This window comes from Cimex lectularius, unplaced genomic scaffold (genome assembly GCF_000648675.2).
Source record: "Cimex lectularius strain Harlan isolate CLEC.00 unplaced genomic scaffold, Clec_2.1 scaffold421, whole genome shotgun sequence".
Classification (NCBI taxonomy): Eukaryota; Metazoa; Arthropoda; class Insecta; order Hemiptera; family Cimicidae; genus Cimex; species Cimex lectularius.
The window spans coordinates 88,032-106,680 of record NW_019392969.1 but is presented as its reverse complement, the minus strand read 5'-3'; the positions used below and the strand labels follow the sequence as shown (position 1 = coordinate 106,680).

General features: G+C 33.6%; 2 protein-coding genes across 3 annotated transcripts in view; one reads left to right on the top strand and one right to left on the bottom strand.

The window, feature by feature from the left end:
* The first annotated feature begins 3,082 nt into the window (after positions 1-3,082).
* Positions 3,083-8,002, top strand: LOC106661772 (polycystic kidney disease 2-like 2 protein). The gene is made up of 5 exons (XM_024229532.1): positions 3,083-3,253; positions 3,306-3,388; positions 3,460-3,585; positions 3,650-3,826; positions 6,497-8,002. The coding sequence occupies exons 1-5, from the start codon at positions 3,171-3,173 to the stop codon at positions 6,763-6,765; spliced, it is 738 nt and encodes a 245-aa protein (XP_024085300.1). The 5' UTR covers positions 3,083-3,170; the 3' UTR covers positions 6,766-8,002.
* Positions 8,003-8,270: 268 nt separating this feature from the next.
* The window catches only part of LOC106661771 (cytoplasmic aconitate hydratase-like), a 35,942-nt gene continuing 25,563 nt past the window's right edge, over positions 8,271-18,649 (bottom strand). Inside the window, exons 9-17 of one of the 2 annotated variants that reach the window (XM_014385390.2) lie at positions 11,496-11,655; positions 10,975-11,195; positions 10,762-10,918; positions 9,911-10,146; positions 9,719-9,855; positions 9,096-9,243; positions 8,915-9,037; positions 8,665-8,850; positions 8,271-8,592 (exon numbers count right to left, since the gene is read on the bottom strand). In XM_014385390.2, coding sequence (XP_014240876.1) covers positions 8,479-8,592; positions 8,665-8,850; positions 8,915-9,037; positions 9,096-9,243; positions 9,719-9,855; positions 9,911-10,146; positions 10,762-10,918; positions 10,975-11,195; positions 11,496-11,655 — 1,482 coding nt within the window. In that variant the 3' untranslated portion in view covers positions 8,271-8,478. The remainder of the gene's footprint in view (positions 8,593-8,664; positions 8,851-8,914; positions 9,038-9,095; positions 9,244-9,718; positions 9,856-9,910; positions 10,147-10,761; positions 10,919-10,974; positions 11,196-11,495; positions 11,656-18,649) is intronic. The other variant, XM_014385392.2, reaches the window with a different exon arrangement.

The following is an 18,649-nucleotide window of genomic DNA, read 5'->3' as shown; positions in this document are numbered from 1 at the left end:
TTCACTAAGGAACCATTAGGTGAGGTCAAGACTATAGAGATCTGGCATGATGACTTTGGACACAACCCAGAATGGTATGACACATTTAAAATAAAAATATAGTATATTTTGGTTTGATTTTTATTCATTTAGGTTTTGTATAAAGATAATAATTTATGATCTCAAGAATTCAGAATATCATTTTCCAATCAAAAAGTGGTTCTCTATTTTTGATATAATGAAGCACTCAACGTCTCATAAATTTAAAATTAATAATGTTCCTGACTCCACAAATAATTGTAACATCGCGAGAAAAGATTTTTACAGGCATCTCAGAGAACAACACCGTCACATTAGTATATTTACAAGGTATACTTTTATTACTTCAATCAATAAACTATATTATTGTGTCTTTGCCCAATTTCAGACACCCTCGCAGTGCGTTCACAGTGATCGAAAAGCTTCTTTTGTGTTTAACGTTCTTCAGCATTCATATGATGATAAACATTATGTTCTTTGGTGTCCACTCACGTCAGCATTTTATATCATAATTTGATGATTTAAATTAAAGTTATTATATTAAATATGTTTTCCAGGTTCTCCCATTGTTGTCTCCCAGTCTCAGATGACAGTGTTTATGATCGCACTTGAAAGTACCATAATCACCATTTTTCTAAGCAATCTGTTGATGATTTTTTTCAAGTAAATATTAAGTTAGATGTTGGACTTTTTATGATCTTTCTATCAAATCTATTTTGTTTTCTTAGAAAATCTAAATCAGACTGTTTTGAAGGAGAAATGCTATCACAGAATTATAAACTGCTGTTGGAAAGTGAGTTCATTTCTGTTTCTTAATTTTTAATTTTTTTTAAAACAAACTTGTAACAATTGTGTAAATGCATTGGCACATTACTTCAGTAGTCTAAATTATAATTAACAAGATTAACATGCAATAAGTAATTAAACTATATTTATAATTTGAAACATTTATCATGTTTGCTTATGATTCTTGACTATTATACCAGAATTAACACCACGTAAATAAATGTAAACAAAACTTCATTTTTATACAGAGAGTACCAGCAGATTTCACAAGCTGTTGATAAATCTTTATGGCCCCAAAATGTTCATGTCTTTGAGGGTGAAACAAGAATCCCACCCAATAAATATCTGGACATATTTTTCTTGGTAAATGATGGCCACTAATGTTGAATAATTGTCTATGTTAGTACATCGATGTTCTTTTTTTTTTTTTTTTTGTAGGTTTATATCATTTGCAATATTTTTTGCTTGCATATCGGTGGTGGCTTTATTCATCTTGGATTTCGGTGGGCAAAAAACATTTCACTGGATTGCAAATTTCATCCTGGCATTGTTTCAGCAATTTTTTATAGAGCCAATTTTCATATTTGTTAGCATTTTTATAACATCTATCATCTGCAAGGTCAGTATTATGATTTAGTATATTCTAATTTTATCTTTTTTTTTTCTTTATTTAGTCATCCTACATTCTAATTAATATTTTTTTAGATTTATAGACCTTCTTTTTTTTAATATTTGTTATTTTTAGGCTTTTTCTTGAAGGCATTTTTTTTTTTTTAATTTTCAAATGTACATTTTGACATCCTGTTCCCTTCTCAAGTAAAATGATAAGAAATATCATCAGGGGCGGGGGCAAAAGTTAAGTCGTTAACACAGTGCTCATCGCTGTAAAGTAATGGTACCACATTTGAACCCAACATTCTTTCAAATGGGCTTAAAAAAAAAAAATAAATATATCACACTTAAATTTAATTCAAAATGGCAACTTTGTGATTTAGATTTCATGATTAGTGTGCTTAAAAAAAGTCTGTCATCATGCAGAAACTACGAAGACCTTCGGGTCAAACATAAGCTCGGAAACAATGTGACCGAAATTTTGAAAGATTCCCCAGCTAACATTATAAAGCTTTTTGAGTTCCTAACTGAAACTGGGTTGACCGATAAATTGTGACAAACAATGAGTAGGAGGGCGGAGCGACCTTGGGTGCGGGCACGTGGGCTGAGTTGACCCCGGAACTTGGGAGGGCTGCGGATGCTGGCACACCATGCGCAGCCCTCTGAGAAGTCTGCCACTCTTAACCACTAAGGTCTTGTGTGGAGAGGAGCTGGTCTGGGTGTCTGTTCTTGCCTGGTCCTGTGGTATCCGGTTCGCTGTGGGGGCGCGCCCGCTCTTGATGTCCCTGCCCCTCCTGGCTTATCGCTCTCTGTTTTCTTCTCTCATTGATTAATTCATCATCAAGGCAGTTTTGACCCATCGTGGTTGTATGCCTTTATAATTAAATAAAATAAATAAATAAAAAAAGAATCCAGCCAGAGAAAGTGCTAGATCCTAAAAAAAAGTGCTGAATAAGTTATGGTCCAAAGCAGATTGACTATAATTAAATAATGACCACCATCCATTCTTGTTCCATATGGTGTGGCAATTGGTTTGAACATATTTTTGTAAGATGAAATTCCTGTTTATTTAAATTTAAAAAAAAATGTTTTCAAACTTTAAAAAGAAATTTAATTGATATTAATTATTATTATTTTCCTGATTAATCAATAAATTGGTTTTTACACTTTTAATTAATTTATAAAAGGCATTATTTTATAAAAGGCATCTGATTAGCTCGTATTCAGGTCCGATCAAGATTTTTGGAGCTCTGTTTTCTAATAATCAGAATTCAGAGTTCTTGTTCGAATCAAGACAAAATAAAAATAAATAAAACAAATATCATCACCTACAAATAACAAATATTAAATTCTAATTAATATTTCTCCGTATTAAACAAATAAATATACACTATATATACATTTCTCTGTACATTATCTTAGATGACATTCATAGAAAAAATTAAAATGTATAAAATAGAAAGGGATCAGACTTGGAAGAAATCAAAAAAGATGATCACCATGGTTCACTTAAGACTTTTAAAGCTAAGAATTAAAGCATTTTATACAAAGAACTTCATGAAATTTAAGGAAGTATGTATGTGTATGCCTGGTGATATCATCTAATTATATTAATGTTGTTCTAGGAGATTTATGAGAAAAAATTAGACAGAATGAGATTTTTAAAATTCAAGATAGAACTCGGTACACTTGTTATATTTTTCATCATCCTTGTGTTTTTAGTTTTTTCTCTCTCTATCCAAGAGAAAAACTATATGATTTCCAACTTAAAAAGCTTTATAGAGTATCAGACGAAAGCAAGTGAATCTAGTGTACTTGATGTGATCTCACATGACAGGTAGTGTAGTGTTTTTATAATATGATATTGTTTTAACATTTCAATTAAATAGACTTGCAGATTACCTTATTGAAAAGCTCATCCCTGCATTGCACAACCTCGACTGGTACAACGCTAGACACCTTCCATTGGAATGTGAGTGCATTATGATGATCTAAATCATTAGAGCCATTTAAATGTTAACAGCAATTAAATTAAATGACTAGGGATGGATGCAAAAGTACCAGGAAAGAAGCAAAGAAGAGATACGGTTCAAAAAGGTTTTACAAAAGACTATGTGTCAAAAATTATCGGTAAACCGCGTATTGCACAAAGACGAGTGAAACCAGATTGTAAAGTTCTTTATTCTACGTTCATTATTCTATACATTGCAATTATTTTCATTTTAAATTCCAGATTATTATGGAGTATCGTCATACTGGGAAAATTTATTTAATCGATCCTATTCCAGTCTGAACAAGTACAGTGAAGACACGAGGCCATATTTGCCCAGTTGGAAAGCTTACGATCCTGACATAGAGGAGATTTGGAATCACACAATATACAATTATTACCCTTCAAGGCTTTACACAGGTAAAAGTCAGATGTGTGAATAAGACAAAATTTGAGATTGGTAGTTATACCTACCACTATAATTATAAAATTACAATTTAAACAAGACATAAAGCATGTTAGTTACTGAATTGAGTCATACCGTTGAGGGCATTTTTTGATGTGTCACAAGCGTTTGACCTCTTGTGGCATGTAGGCCTACAAAATAAAGTACATCTTTCCAAATACCCTCTACCTCAGTGGTCGGCAAACCGCGGCTCGCGAGTTGCATGCGGCTCTTTGAATCTTGGCTGCGGCTCTTTCACTGAATGCTTAGTGTAGACACGGAGCGAAAAGTATGACAGGTGCAAGAAATGGGATTGTCGCTATTTTTAAAGAAAAAATTAATCACGAGATACCATTGTATTATTCATCAGGAAGCACTATGTGCGCAGACATTTCCTGAAGAAATTTTCTCAGCAGGTTCAAAGGCTTTAGAAACAACAAAGCGATGCTAGCCTTTGTTTAAAAAAAACCTCTGAATGCCACGGTAACAGAAATTAATTTTTCCCCTTTAATATTGATATTGGCAGCTTTGAAATGCAGTTGCTGGATTTAAAAAATAAAGAATTTTGGAGCTCAAAATTCGAGTGTCTTTAAACCGATTTACAGCTATTGGAGAAAAACAAATGTGAATTAAGTTTACAGCACAAACAGTCTTCTTTGAAAGATCTGGCGAGGGAAGATATGCTGATTTTTAACTGAAGAAACTAGCGTTTGATGTTCTTTTCTTATTTGGGTTTACATATTTATGCGAACAATGCTTATGAATAAACAAACAATAAGTTAACAAGACTATGAATACTAGTGAATACTATGAACTAACTAGTTAACAAGCTATGAATAAACTTCAATTTTGTATTTTTGATTATATTTGGCTCTTTTGGATGATGAGTTTGCCGACCACTGCTCTACCTAATTCTCCGTTCTTATCTAACCAAATGATTCTTCAGAGTCAGACAACTCCGACTACCATCCTTTGGAAGCGAGAGACCTCAGGGCAGTGTACTTGAACTTATCTTTTTCTTCTCTATACTGCAGATATCCCAATTTCACTCTCCACCAGCATTGCATCTTTTGCCGACGACACAACTACGTTCATTGTGACGTTCTGGACTGATATGGCCAGAAAGGGACACCTAGCCATTGCTCCTGGCAAGTCAACCCCCAATCCGCCTCAATCCTGGGGGTGACATGTCTAATCCCAATCCAATTATTGAGGAGCTCCAGCCACATGTCCTGCAAGTAGCCGTATGGAGCACACTGGTGTATAAAGTTTAACTAAAACAAAAGCACTCATGAATCAATGACCTTCTATCCAAAACCCTCTTACAATATCCAGTAATAATACTCCTAATCTGAAAATAAACTGCATCCAATACCTTGGGTTTTATCTACTTAAACTAACCTGGAACTAATACACATTATATATATATTATGCAGGGTGGGTGACCAAGACCCGAGGGGTTAAATGCCTGGGTAGATCCTAAAAGGTCCGGGACTTGGTCAGCTCACGTGCCCTGCATAAACCTCTTGAACCTGTTCACAAACTCCAAGATATTGGATCATTTAATCTCAGGGAGTGATTTGGTGATGTCCTCTCCTTCAAAGATTCCAAATCTAGAGCTAGCATACCTATCACACTCTGCAAGGTAGTGCCTTGCTGTTTCTTCTTTTATTTAACAAAAACGACAAAAGAGGTCTGGTAAAATATTCATTACAAAGAGGTGTCTTCTCAGTGGGCAGTGGCCCGTCAGAATACCTATCAGCCTTCTAATTCTCTTCCTTGAGATAGAAAATAGCCATTTCGATTCTGCTGGTTTGATCGCCTTAACAAGCTCTTTCGATTGCCTGTGTCCGGGGGATAAATTCCACTCCCTAAGGAATTGTTCCATGCCCCAGTTATTGATACTCTCCGACTAATACACATTACTAATAGGGCAGAAATTGAAAAAAATCTTCGCACTACTCACTACTGTAGTTTCAGCCGTTTACAAGACAATACTAAACTATACAATTATTACACTAAGCTGGATGGACTATTACTGGGGGCACTGCTAAAACCTTCCGACATCTAAAGAATACTGTCCACAGCCCTCACAACCATAGTCAATGCTTCTTATTTGTTCTCTAACATTATCCTTCACAAAGACCTCTAAGTCCCTCTTGTGAAAAAATAATCCCTCAAACATTTTCCACTTTCCACAATAAACTCTCCTCTCACCCCAATCGAGTTGACCAATCCTAATCAAATAGAATTATAATTCCTCCAGACTACTGAAGAGGAGAATGCCTCATGACCTACTAAACTAGGATTAGTCGTCGCATACAGTTGGGAGAACAACAACGGTTGTTAAACCCCCCCCCCCAGGCCCATGTTCTATGTCATTTGTAAATCCAGTTCATTACATAATGTAAATTAGTTTACACATTGTAATAAATATATTAAATTAACAATAAATATGTAAATAAGTCACTGAATTATAATATACACACACAGAGTAAACGCTTCATTCACACAGTATAAAATACAGTGCCAACATCAGAATTAACAACAAAACACATCTTTATTTTATTATACATCAAAATATTAATATAATTTTCAAATCAATGTCACAAGATTTTTTATTGTTTTTTTTTCTTTTTTTAAAGGTCTTCATATTGGAGGATCAAGAGAGATATATAAAATTAGGGATGGTTATGTTATATTATTGTCAACTTTTGGTGGTGAATCGTTAAAAAAAATAGTTGATCTCAGCTTAGATAATTTCTTCAACAACTTCACAAGGATTATTTACATAGAATTTTACCTGACGAGCATTAATTCAAAATTGTTGGCCCAGGTTCTCCTTTCACTCGAACATTTTTCCAATGGGGTCTATATTCCCAAGTTACAAGTAAGGAAGTCGGACAGAATTTAATTTTAACATTGTTTCTTAAATGTTTCATTGCAGTTAGAAGCGATCACTATGGATGCAACTGTTCCTTCAAGCAGTGTGTTACTGTCGATGTGTTGTCTTTCAGTGATTGGTGTGATTTTTACGATATTATCAATGAGAAAAATACTCAGATTCGATCTGACACAGTCCATAAAATCAGTTTATTCAATCAACTCCACATTGATCGCAGTGTTCACTTTGTGTTCAATATTATTTTTTATAATGAGGTGGACAACTTTGAACCTTAGTATAGACGAGTATGTTGAGAGTTATGTTTCTGATTACATCAGCTTCCTTATTCCTACCGAGATGGACTTCAAATTTCAAGTTGCTATTGGAATTTTATGTTGCTTGATTTCACTGCAGTTTACAAAATACAAGCCGACCATACTGTGGGAAGATTCAATAATCACAAGCACATTTTTTCACAGAAGCATAGTTTTCTTTATGTTCGTATTATACACAGTCGTAATTATTGCTGTGTTCCTGTCATCCAACATGTGGATAGATTACCAGCAGACTTTCTGTTTTGATCAAGATTTCTCTTCGCACGACGATACAAACACAAAGAAGTTCAACCGAATTTTCAATCTGACATGGATGTCTATCATGTTCATGGGCTACGTTATTGGAGGAATGTTGGTCGGTACGATTATTCGAAAACACAGGCAACGATTCAGACTGGATACAGAGTATCATCAGTTGTTTACCGAGACAAAGAATAACAGGACATTTAGAAGAAAATTGCTCAACAATTCATTAACATTTAGAAGACATTTGTTACAAATGAAAATGTCCCATCTGTTAAATAAACCAAAATATGTTTAGCAGCTTTTTCCCTATGTAATCAATATATTAATTAATTTTTTTTTCAAAATATTCTAAACAATTTTGTTTCAATTTTTTTCATATTTCCCTATTGTCAAGCGAGAAATAGATTTCACATATTTATTCAATAAAGGGAAAATAAAATTCTCTGATTATTTTATTCGTATAAAATTTTAAATAACAAATTTACGGGAAAACAACCATTAATTATGCAAGCAAACCTGGGAATATTTCTGAAATAGAGGTTTTTGAACAATACTCACTTTTTGAAAGTGAAAAAATATAAAAATTTAAAAAAGATAAAAATTTAAAAAATATAAAATCTTTTCACAGAGAGACAACCTATGTTGTACTTTGTTTGTTGATAAGTCAGTTTTAATTAGTGCCTCTTATTTAACTAAATTTAAGAACGTTTTTGGTATAAAATATGCAACTTGACTGGACGCTGTTGGTCGGGCTTCGTTAATTGGCCATTTTTAATAATTGGTGTCTGGTTAAATCACACAGAACAGCCAATGAAGACCGGTCAAGGATATGCAGACCAAAATTATTACTTTGTTAATTTTTAATTTGGTTCACTGCCATGAAATGAAATCTCACAGTTTGTGTTGTCTTTTTCTGTTTCCAATGGTCGTTAAAATAAAATAAAATTCAATACAATCAGTTTCAAATCACCTATATTTCCCAAGCCTTTCATTTAAAAAAAATAACTACCCAAATACATCCTTCAAGTAATAACTAACATTTTATCCACTAATAAAATAAGTCTTTAAAAATATGGCTATTTTGTAAAAGTTGAAGAGTTATGCAGTCACAACATAATTGTGTTTAAAGTTGACCCAAATTTTTGCCCTAAAAGACAAAAATTTATGCAAGCATTTTTCTTATCATGTAGTTAAGTATTCCACCATGTCTATAATAGAGAAGGTCAACCTCAGTGTCAAATCTGACAGTGACATCAAAACTCTTTCCAGCGTCAGTCTACGAAAAGAATGAAAAATTGAGTGAACTAATAAAAAAAACAAAATAATTGAAAATTTATTTGATTATTACCTGTACTGAAACGGTCTGGAGAGGCCGTAAATCACTTGGGATGTCAATTGAAAAAACCTCCTTGCCTGTCAAACCGAGAGATTTTGCGTTCTGCCCGTTCAAGAATTGGAGGGGGACAACGCCCATTCCTACAAGGTTGGATCTGTGGATACGTTCGTACGACTCCGCAATAACGGCTTTGATCCCCTTTAATCAGAACAGGATATTTCATCAATAAAAGTAATAAGTTTTACATCAAGAGGGCAAATACCAGTAAGAACGGCCCTTTTGCGGCCCAGTCTCTTGATGACCCTGATCCATAATCCTTTCCGACAATCAAGATCAACGGTGTGCCCTCTTGTTTGTACCTTTCTGCAGCGTCAAAAACGTCCAACTGTAAACACTCAAATAAGAATGTGTTCTTTTCTAAAAGCAGTGTTAATATGAACTACCTCTTCGTTGGAGGGAAAGTGGACGGTTCTAGGCCCAGGAGCTGAGACAAAGTGATTGACAAGGCGAATGTTAGCAAATGTGCCCCTTGCCATTATATCATCATTTCCTCTTCTCGATCCATATGAATTGAATTCTCGCGGGGTTAAACTGAAATGAACTTATTATTTAAGTATGTATCTAAGAAAAACTAATTTTTATAATATTTAATTTATGCTGAAATAGCATTGAATTACTTTTTGGTCTGTCTTCACTCGCAGTTTGTTGAATTTGATAGTTCAATAAACCTGTGAGTGAAGGAATGATCCGAAAAGTGACCCTACGTCGGTTAAGCATGAGTTCACCAATTTTCAGGCCAACACCCATCATCAACTCAATTTAAATTTGCTCATAAAATAATGTAATTGACAATTATTTAAAGATACTTTGTAAAGATTTTTTTTCTGTTGGATCTGGTCAAGGTGTGTGGTGAGCCACACAAAGTTTTTAAATTTATTTTCTTCTGAATATGTGACAAAAAGGGGTTTGATCTATCCCATTTAATTTTAATGACACAACAAACGTCATAATGATTTTTAAATTATTTTATGCATAAATTGTATTTTGTTAGCTGTTTTTTTGTTACCCTCTGCTTGCTAAGAATCTAGCTGCAGGGCTGTTTCTTGCTATGCTCCCAGCTGGAGAGATGTGGTCGGTTGTAACAGAATCCCCGAGGAGGAGGAGAACCCTTGCATTTTTAATGGGCTGAGCTTTTGGCAATTCCTAGAATATACAAAAATAGTACACAGAAAGACAGGATGTAACCGAAAAACATTACTTTAGTCATTCCGGCGAAAAAAGGAGGACTCTTGATATAAGTTGATTTCTGGTCCCAAGGGTACAATTTGCCATCTGGAGCTGACAGGCTCCTCCACGAGTTGGAACCGTTTTCGATTCTTGAATAGACATCCCTGAACATTCCCGGGATGACCGTCACTTTTTCTACATGGTGGATCTCTGTACGTGATGGCCAAACGTCCCTCAAGAAGACCTGTTTTCCATCTACTCCAACCCCTAAAAATAACACCAAATGCTAAACTACAACGATCCGGATTTCAAGCCTTAAATTCCTGAAATCTGTATCTTTGAAAACAACAAACTGTGAGTAAAAACTATCTTTTAAGGTAGTTGAACAACATACTCACCCAACCTTTATCGTTTCTACATCAAAAGCTTTCAACATACATTTTTTATCCTTGGAATTATGTTATGATATGTGGTGTTTAGTGACCATTAGCGAATGATTATTCGAAGATCATGCGGTGCGGTCTGGTGTGACATAGGTTTTAGAAAAACATTTTCATTATCATGCCAACGTTTCAATCTTTATTCAGATCATCTTCAGGGCTCAAAGTGTTTGTTTTCCGTGTAGATGGGTCAATCTTGGGTGTCGTGTTGAGAGTGCCCTCAAAAATCGAAACATTGGCACAATAAAGAAAATGTTTTTCAAAAACCTACGTCACACCAGACTGCACTTCACAATCTCCAAACAGTTATGAATTATATTGGATTATGTTATGATAAATAGATCTGGATATTTGTTGTTTACATTTTTAGGTTACAAACATCACGTAATTGTAATTTATTTAATATAATTTTAATTTTACAATTATTAAAAGTTATAACTACCCAAAGGCTCTGTTTCAAAGTCTATGTCGACTCGTCCAGCAATGGCGTATGCTATTACTAACAATGGTGATGCCAAATAGTTAGCTCTTGTGTTTGGATGAATTCTGCCCTCAAAATTTCTGTTTCCTGATAGAACACCACAACACACCAACTCATTCTGAAAAAAATTGAAACCATTAAAAAGTCAAAATAAAGTAAAAAATAAAAATGTACCTTTTCAATAGCATCAACCATGTAGTCAGGTAGAGGACCAGAGTTACCGATACAGGTCATGCATCCAAATCCAACAATAGAAAATCCAAGTTTATTAAGGTATGGGATCACTCCAGACTCTCTCAGATAGTGTGTTACAACGCCAGAACCGGGCGAAAGCGAAGTCTTTACATATGCTGGAACTTCAAGTCCGGCTTCAACTGCCTTTTTGGCAAGGAGTCCTGTATGACAAATACAAGGTGGAAACTAATTAATTTTTATATTATTGTTAATCATTATGTAAGTAATAAAATTTTTACAAAAAGAGGCTACACATAAAAGCTAAATAAAGGAACTTCACCCTTTAAAGCTATTCCTTTTTTAATATATAAGATACAAAATTTACTTCAGTGACATTAACAAAATACAACTTTATTAAAAATCAAATTTAGGCAGAGTTTACATTTTTTTACACATCTCAGCAGAAACTTTGTTTATTAATGACTTTACTTATCATAATGTTGAATTAAAGGAGTTTGTACCTGCACCAAGCATGACGCTCGGGTTGCTGGTGTTGGTGCAGGATGTGATTGCAGCGATGACAACAGACCCATGGCGGATTGTGTATTCTTTACCCTCGTGAATGAATTTTCCAGTTTTTGACATTACCTCTGGACTGAGTCCAAATCCATTGAATCCAACCTGGAATTTAAAGACAAATTAGAAAGAAAAAAAACAGGATATATTTACGAATAATTTCTTAAATTCTTATTCCTTAAAAATGATTGCATTCATCGTTGTTGTGGTAATTGTTATTTTTGTATAATTTAGAATGTAAAGAAACCTTTAACAAAAGTGAAAAAGAAAATGTATAGTAGCCTCTTTGGTGGTTAAGTGAATGTATAAAAGGAACTATTTTCTTCATAGGCTTGTATAAAATATAGCTTATATGATTAGAGTTGGATTGAAAATCGATGAATTTGTTTTTAAATGTTGAAAGATAAGTTGAGGAATGATCATTTAGTGGCAAAGAAAAACGCCAAAAATTAGCCAAAGACAAATCCTGGATCATGATGCTTTCTTTACTATCTAAATATAGCAAGTTTGATACATTTATGTAATCCAAGCAAATTTTTATAAATGCACTTTTTTCTTGTTTCTGCAAGTAGCAAATAATTATATAAAATATAATTTCACTAGTTTCGTGGTCCGCTTGACCAATTAATATCTTTCAATTAATTAAGGTTTTAGTTGAGATAAAAAAGTCAGTGTCACGAGCGGGTTCGAACCCACGACCTTCGGCTAAATACGCCGCTGCTCCACCACTTGAGCTTTCATGACCTCGATCCACTCGGATACCAACTAAATTCAAAAGGTGGGGTTGAGATGGGAAGTTAGTGTCCAAGTGGATCGACTTTTTATCTCCACTAAAAATCTTAATTGAAAGATAAAATATAATATTTATTATAATAATGTGGGATTTAGATTTTTACTTTAAACCAAACATTAAGGTCATTTTCGAAATAGTTAATCAAATAAAAAATCTTCAAAAATGATGGCATACAGAAGCTTTGAGAAAACTATAACTTTTGGTTTTGAATTGTTTGCTATATTAATACTTTGTAGTAAATATTACAAAATTAAACACTAATACCAACAAAGCAAGGCTTGTCAAGCCCACAAATGGTAGCACCACCATGATGGCTAATGAGCAATCTTGATCTACAACATAATGATTTTTTCATTCAGATAACTTCTGCAAATACTTCTTCCACCACAAAAACAAGCTCTGATATTTTTTTTTTTTTTTTTTTTGTCAAATTGGACAGAACTATGACATAAAAAATTAACTTATTATTCAAGGAAAACAACACTTAAGGTCATCCTCACCCCTTTAAGAATAGGCCGTGCGAGGTTGACAAATGGGTCCCACCTAATTGAAGTACGTAATTACTCAGCTTTGATACATATAGAGCGCATGTAGGAATGCCACTTGAGATGAGAATTATGCTTGAGCACAACAGTAAGTATCTTGGTCCCCTGTTTCAATTTTTGAAGGACACAGGGTTATTTTATGGTATATAATTCGGACAGTTTTGTGTACTTAGTATGTTTTGGGGGGTGAATGTATTTATTGGCGTGAATGTGTAATGTAAAAGGGTTGATAGTGGAATACTGCGTACCCCATCAATCCTAGGTTATTTATATATTAATCCATTTATGTTTAATGGTCTAATTGACCATTTTAGTTATTTCAATTAATTATTCTTTTTATGTAAGGTTTTGGTTGAGATGAAAAAATTAGTGATATGAGCGGCACTAGAACCCACGACCCCTTCGGCTCAATACTCTGCTGCTCCAACCACTTGAGCTACCGTGACTTCATGGAAATTCCCGCTCGTGACACTAACTTTTTCATCTCAACCAAGACCTTATATAAAAAGAATAATTAATTGAGTTAGTTATATAGATGTATAGGGTGATGGAGGAATATTGAGTACTCCACCACCTTGAGTGGATGTTATGTACTTAACAGTGAGAGTGTGGTGAATAGGTTAGGATGTAGGAACTGGCTGTTTTAGGTGCTGAAACGACCTAGCTGTGGCTGGCACCCAGAGCCTAATCTCGGTGGCTGGTCGGATAAGCCCAGGTTTGACCCCAGACTGCCAAAACCATGGCCAGTGATTATCAAGGCCTGCCAACTGGTCTCTTGGGAGATTTTATTGCTTAGAGAATTACATCCTCAGTCATGATAGTAATTACATGCCTGAATTGACCAAACACTTCTATTAATTTTTCATACGATTTTCCATAGTTTGGAAATATATAACTTTGAAAACAATTTAACCAACCATGGCATAATAAACGGTTCAAACAAAATCATTGAGATTACTGTTATAAATTAAAAAGAAAAAGAAGTTGACAAATGGGATTGTTTGAATTAATGGTTGACCGTTGGCACTGATTGCACATCAGTGCACACATTAAAAAATAATAAAAACGTCTCCAGGGAAAATCCTAAAGCATATATTTGAGAGTTCTTGGTTTAATGATTATTCGGAAATCGTGAGGTGCGGTCTAGTGTGACGTAGTTTAGAAAAACATTTTCTTTATCGTGTCAACGTTTCGATCTTTATTGAGATCATCTTAAGGGTCTAATCACCACACACTTGGTTTAACGATGATTTGATACATTAACATCAAAATGGGATAGACCTGTAGATTGATTAACTGTTCACATTTAGAGATTTCCCTTAAACGTTCGACAGGAAAAGAAAAAAAAACCGCGATCAGAAGGAACAGGTAAAACGAAGGATAATTCAATAGCAAGGATTAACTCTGGGAATTTGACCTCACCGGGGCCAAAGTCGGATTTGGAAATAATTAAACTTTTCTCAATGGGGGCGACTGACCAGGTAGTTTCCTTTTCGGCATTGCGGCAATAAAACATTACAACCCAGAAGAGTTGAAATACTTTGACCTTAATTTCAGGCAAAGAAAAAAAACAGAAGAAATCTAAAAAATTTGTAGCAATGTAATTTAAATGAATAGGATGAGTCAAAACTTCATAGTATAATTCATAATTACTGCCAAGTTTGTAAATCTTTCGTATATTTTGACTTCATCAAAATCTCATTCATATTTTCCAGAAAGACTATAAAAAAACGATTAAATAACGCTAAACCCTTTAGGAGAAATAGACAAATAATACGGAAGATTTAATTAAGTAAATACAGAACAATATGGTAAATCTATCAAAAATATATCCTAATTCCTTTTGAAAGCAAAAAATCGAACGTCAATTATAAACTGACGTTTAATTTTATTCATTTAAGTAAATGATCATATATTAACGATTTTTTCGAGGTTCGTAGTACTTTTTTGGTGGAATTCCATCATCAAAGGTTGAACACCAATGAAGCCTTTAGTTCCAACTATTTATTAGTTTATTTGGGAAGTTTTTCGCATGCATTGCAAGCAGTTAAAACCTAATCTCATAATTTCCAGTTAATGAATTGGACTAATTAATGAAATTTAATGAAAATTAAAACAATATAAACCAGCTAACACGAAGATGCACTCTGTTTTTTTGTTGTTATTACTGCCATATATTATTCAAACAATAAAAATATCAATATATTATTTTCTTTATTATTTTTATTAAATGTAATTATTTCATTCAATTCATTAGATGTGAATTAAGATTAGGATAAGGCTGAAGATGCTTATAATGTAAGTAAAAAGCTTCTCAGACATACTAAACAGTTGGAACTAATAACTTTGTTTATCACATGTTATTGAATTTCAGTTTTCACCTTCTTAGTTTCATTATTGGACAGTTTTATTACATTGATATATTTTTTTGACTTCTTAGACCTCAGGATATCATCTATTGTTTATGTTCTTTTTTTAAAAACCCAAACATAATTTAATTAAGGTGTAATAAATAAATAAAAACTGTACTGATTATGACTTTATATGGCACAAATGCCAAAACGCAAATTGCATATAAGTAGTGTACTTTTTCATATGATTTTCTAACCTGAAAAAATTACTCTTCTGGTCAACGATTATCTTTTATAAGCTCTATAGAATAAAAAGTCGTCCAATGTTTGATCGCTAATATATATTTTTTAAAAATAGATTTGATGATAGAAATGGTTGATTTAATGTAAAATTAGAAAAAGTTTCGGCCTTAAATGGCCTTTTTCATGTGTAATATTTATTCCTAAAAATTATCACAATTTCCACGTTAAATCCTTTTTTTAAAAGATGGTTCCTACTCGCATTAAGCTTAATTTAAAAAAATTAAGCTTAAAAGCATTAAAATTAAACTCACATTAAACTTAATGTGAGTAGGAACTATCTTTTTAAAAAAAAAAAGGATTGAACTCCACACTCATTCCATCATTCATAATGTCTATTTCCACGTTATTCCCAAAATTATCACAATTTCCATGTTATTCCTAAAAATTATCACAATTTTCATGTTATTCCTAAAAATGATCACGATTACCACGTTATTCCTAAAAATTATCACAATTTCCACGTCATTCCTAAACATTATCACAATTTCCAAGTTATTCCTAAAATTATCACAATTACCACGTTATTCCTAAAAATTATCACAATGTCCACATTATTCCGAAAGTTTATCAGAATTTTTACATTGGCCGAAACGTTGTTAAAAAGAAAAAATGCCATTTTTCTTGAAAAAAAAAAACCCTTTTATAAAAAGCGCCAAAAAAGGAAAACATCAGAAAGAAAACCGATGATTGTACGATAAAAAAGAAAAATGAAAAAAAAAAGAAAACATGCAAACTATGTTTATTTGTGTTTTGTCCTTTGGTTATTTACACGATGCCAATTCCCTCATAGTTCATTAGTAAGAGTTCCTAAGCAAGCGTTTCAAAGAGCAAAAATAGTCCAGCTTTCACCATTCATTTGGACGCCATTGTAGAATTCCAATTTTAGACGCTTTTAGCACCAAACATGGTATTTGTCAACTCACCAATTCAACAAAAATATAAATACTGGGCATGATTTGTTGTGGCTTATCGACTAGGAAAATTAATTTCGAATAGTTTGGGATATATATATTGACTTATTGGTCAATAACTGTAAGTTTTGGGAAATAAAATGATCAATTATTTTTCATAGGAATCATGTTGGTACGGTAAACGTTTTAAGGGCGGACTTTAAACGCTCCTACGGATAAATTCCTGTCAAGGCACACAACCTTACGAGATATCTTCTGTTTTCAAATGTGTTTATGCCAACTAAAATTGACATTTGTCCGAATGCAAATTCAGGGGCGCAAAAGGCCTTTGTGAACGTTTCGTTTATTTATAATCCGTCGAATACCGTCTCACCGTGGGCAGTCTAGAAATTGTTTCTATTTCGGGTCGCTCAGTTTCTCTCATACGGCGAAATTTTCACGTGCTTTCTCTGTTTTAAGCTTAAAACCGTTTTCCCATCATTGTATGCAGTGTTTTTAAAATAAATTCCTTAGGGTTAAAGTTTGGAAAGGAACAGCCATTCTGTGACTGTGATTATTTCGATGATGTACCTTCTTTTGGGTGCTTATTGGACGTTGAATAAAAAACTATTCAGTTTGCGAATTTATGAGTGGCTCAAATAGTCGCCCGTAGTATTCAGAAATAAACGGGTTTCAATTCAACATACATAAATATATCGTAAATGATTTCTGAACTGCACAAAGGCAAGAAAAAGCATATTACGCCTGAATGACGTGAACTGACAATGACCATGACAATATGAATGTTATGTAAATATATGTTTAGGAAATGTATTGAACCGTTCGGAGATAGACAATAGCTTTTATCCAGCAATAAATAATGAAAAAAAATGTGAAATGGATTTATCACGTTTTTGCCTACTTTTACTTAGATTTTATTTTGATTACTTTAACATTGTTCCTATACGAATACTAATTAAGTTTCATTTTAATTATTATTCGTCGTTTTCCGACTTCAAATCGGGACTTGACAAGTGCTATAAAATGTGGAAATATTTTTTTATACTTTTTTGGACAGGGGCATCCAACAGCTTGGTCATTTCAGCCCCGAAGCACTAACAAAACACTCTATACACAATCACGCTAATAAATACATTCACATTAACATACATTGATCGCTCTCATTCCGTTTACTACTCGATATTCCTCCATCTACGTGTTCAATATAATAAACTAATCTAAATTGGGGTAGATGGGTTAATTTATAAAATTTCCGCCATCAGCCCAAGTCATACATACAACCTGAGTGGCGATGGAGAAGCTACTTCGCCATCAGCTACTCCCCATTCATACAGATAAATACATTTATTCATACAAGACACAGAAACACAAAACACCCTTCCCCACCCCTTCAAAACCAAACATATATAAACATAAAACAGCAAAATCTCACTGGCACTCTCAACACAAACGCAAGGATGGCACAATTACACAGAAGACAAACACTTTGAGTGAGTAGAAATACTTTGTTTAAATATAAAATATATTTTGCATTGTATAAATTCACTTTTCCACATCCTAAATGTATTTGTTAAATGTAAACATTGTTTGTAAATCCCAGGCCCTGAAGATGATCTCAATAAAAGATCGAAACGTTGGCACGATAAAGAAAATGTTTTTCTGAAACCTACATCACACCCGACCCCATCTCACGATATCTGAATAACAAAACACATAATTTAACTTCTATATACAATAAAAAATTCCCAATTTCCTCCAAAAGGCCGAATAGGGGATCCCTGAAACTCGCTACCGTGTCCGACAACCATTCTTAAATCCGGCGGCATGACTACACGCTCTCTATAAGGAGCCAAGGCTTGACACGCCTCTATTATGTGGGACAAATTCCAGCAACCTTTCTCTGCATAAGGAGCACCACAATTTGGCCCAAGTGTCTAAATAATTAGCGAAAGTGGAAAATGGAAAAAATATAATTGTTAGGGTAAACAAATATTTTGAACAACCTTGCAGTCGATACGATTGAAAATAAGCATCGCTTGGCATACTCATCTTGAACTTGAATTATGTGGGTTCAATGATCTACGATCAGTTTTAATGTTTATTAAAATTTCATAGTACTTAAAAAAATATTTAAGAAATTTAAAATTTTTTTTCATTGCGAATATGAAATGAAGTGAAGTTGCATTATGGATTGTT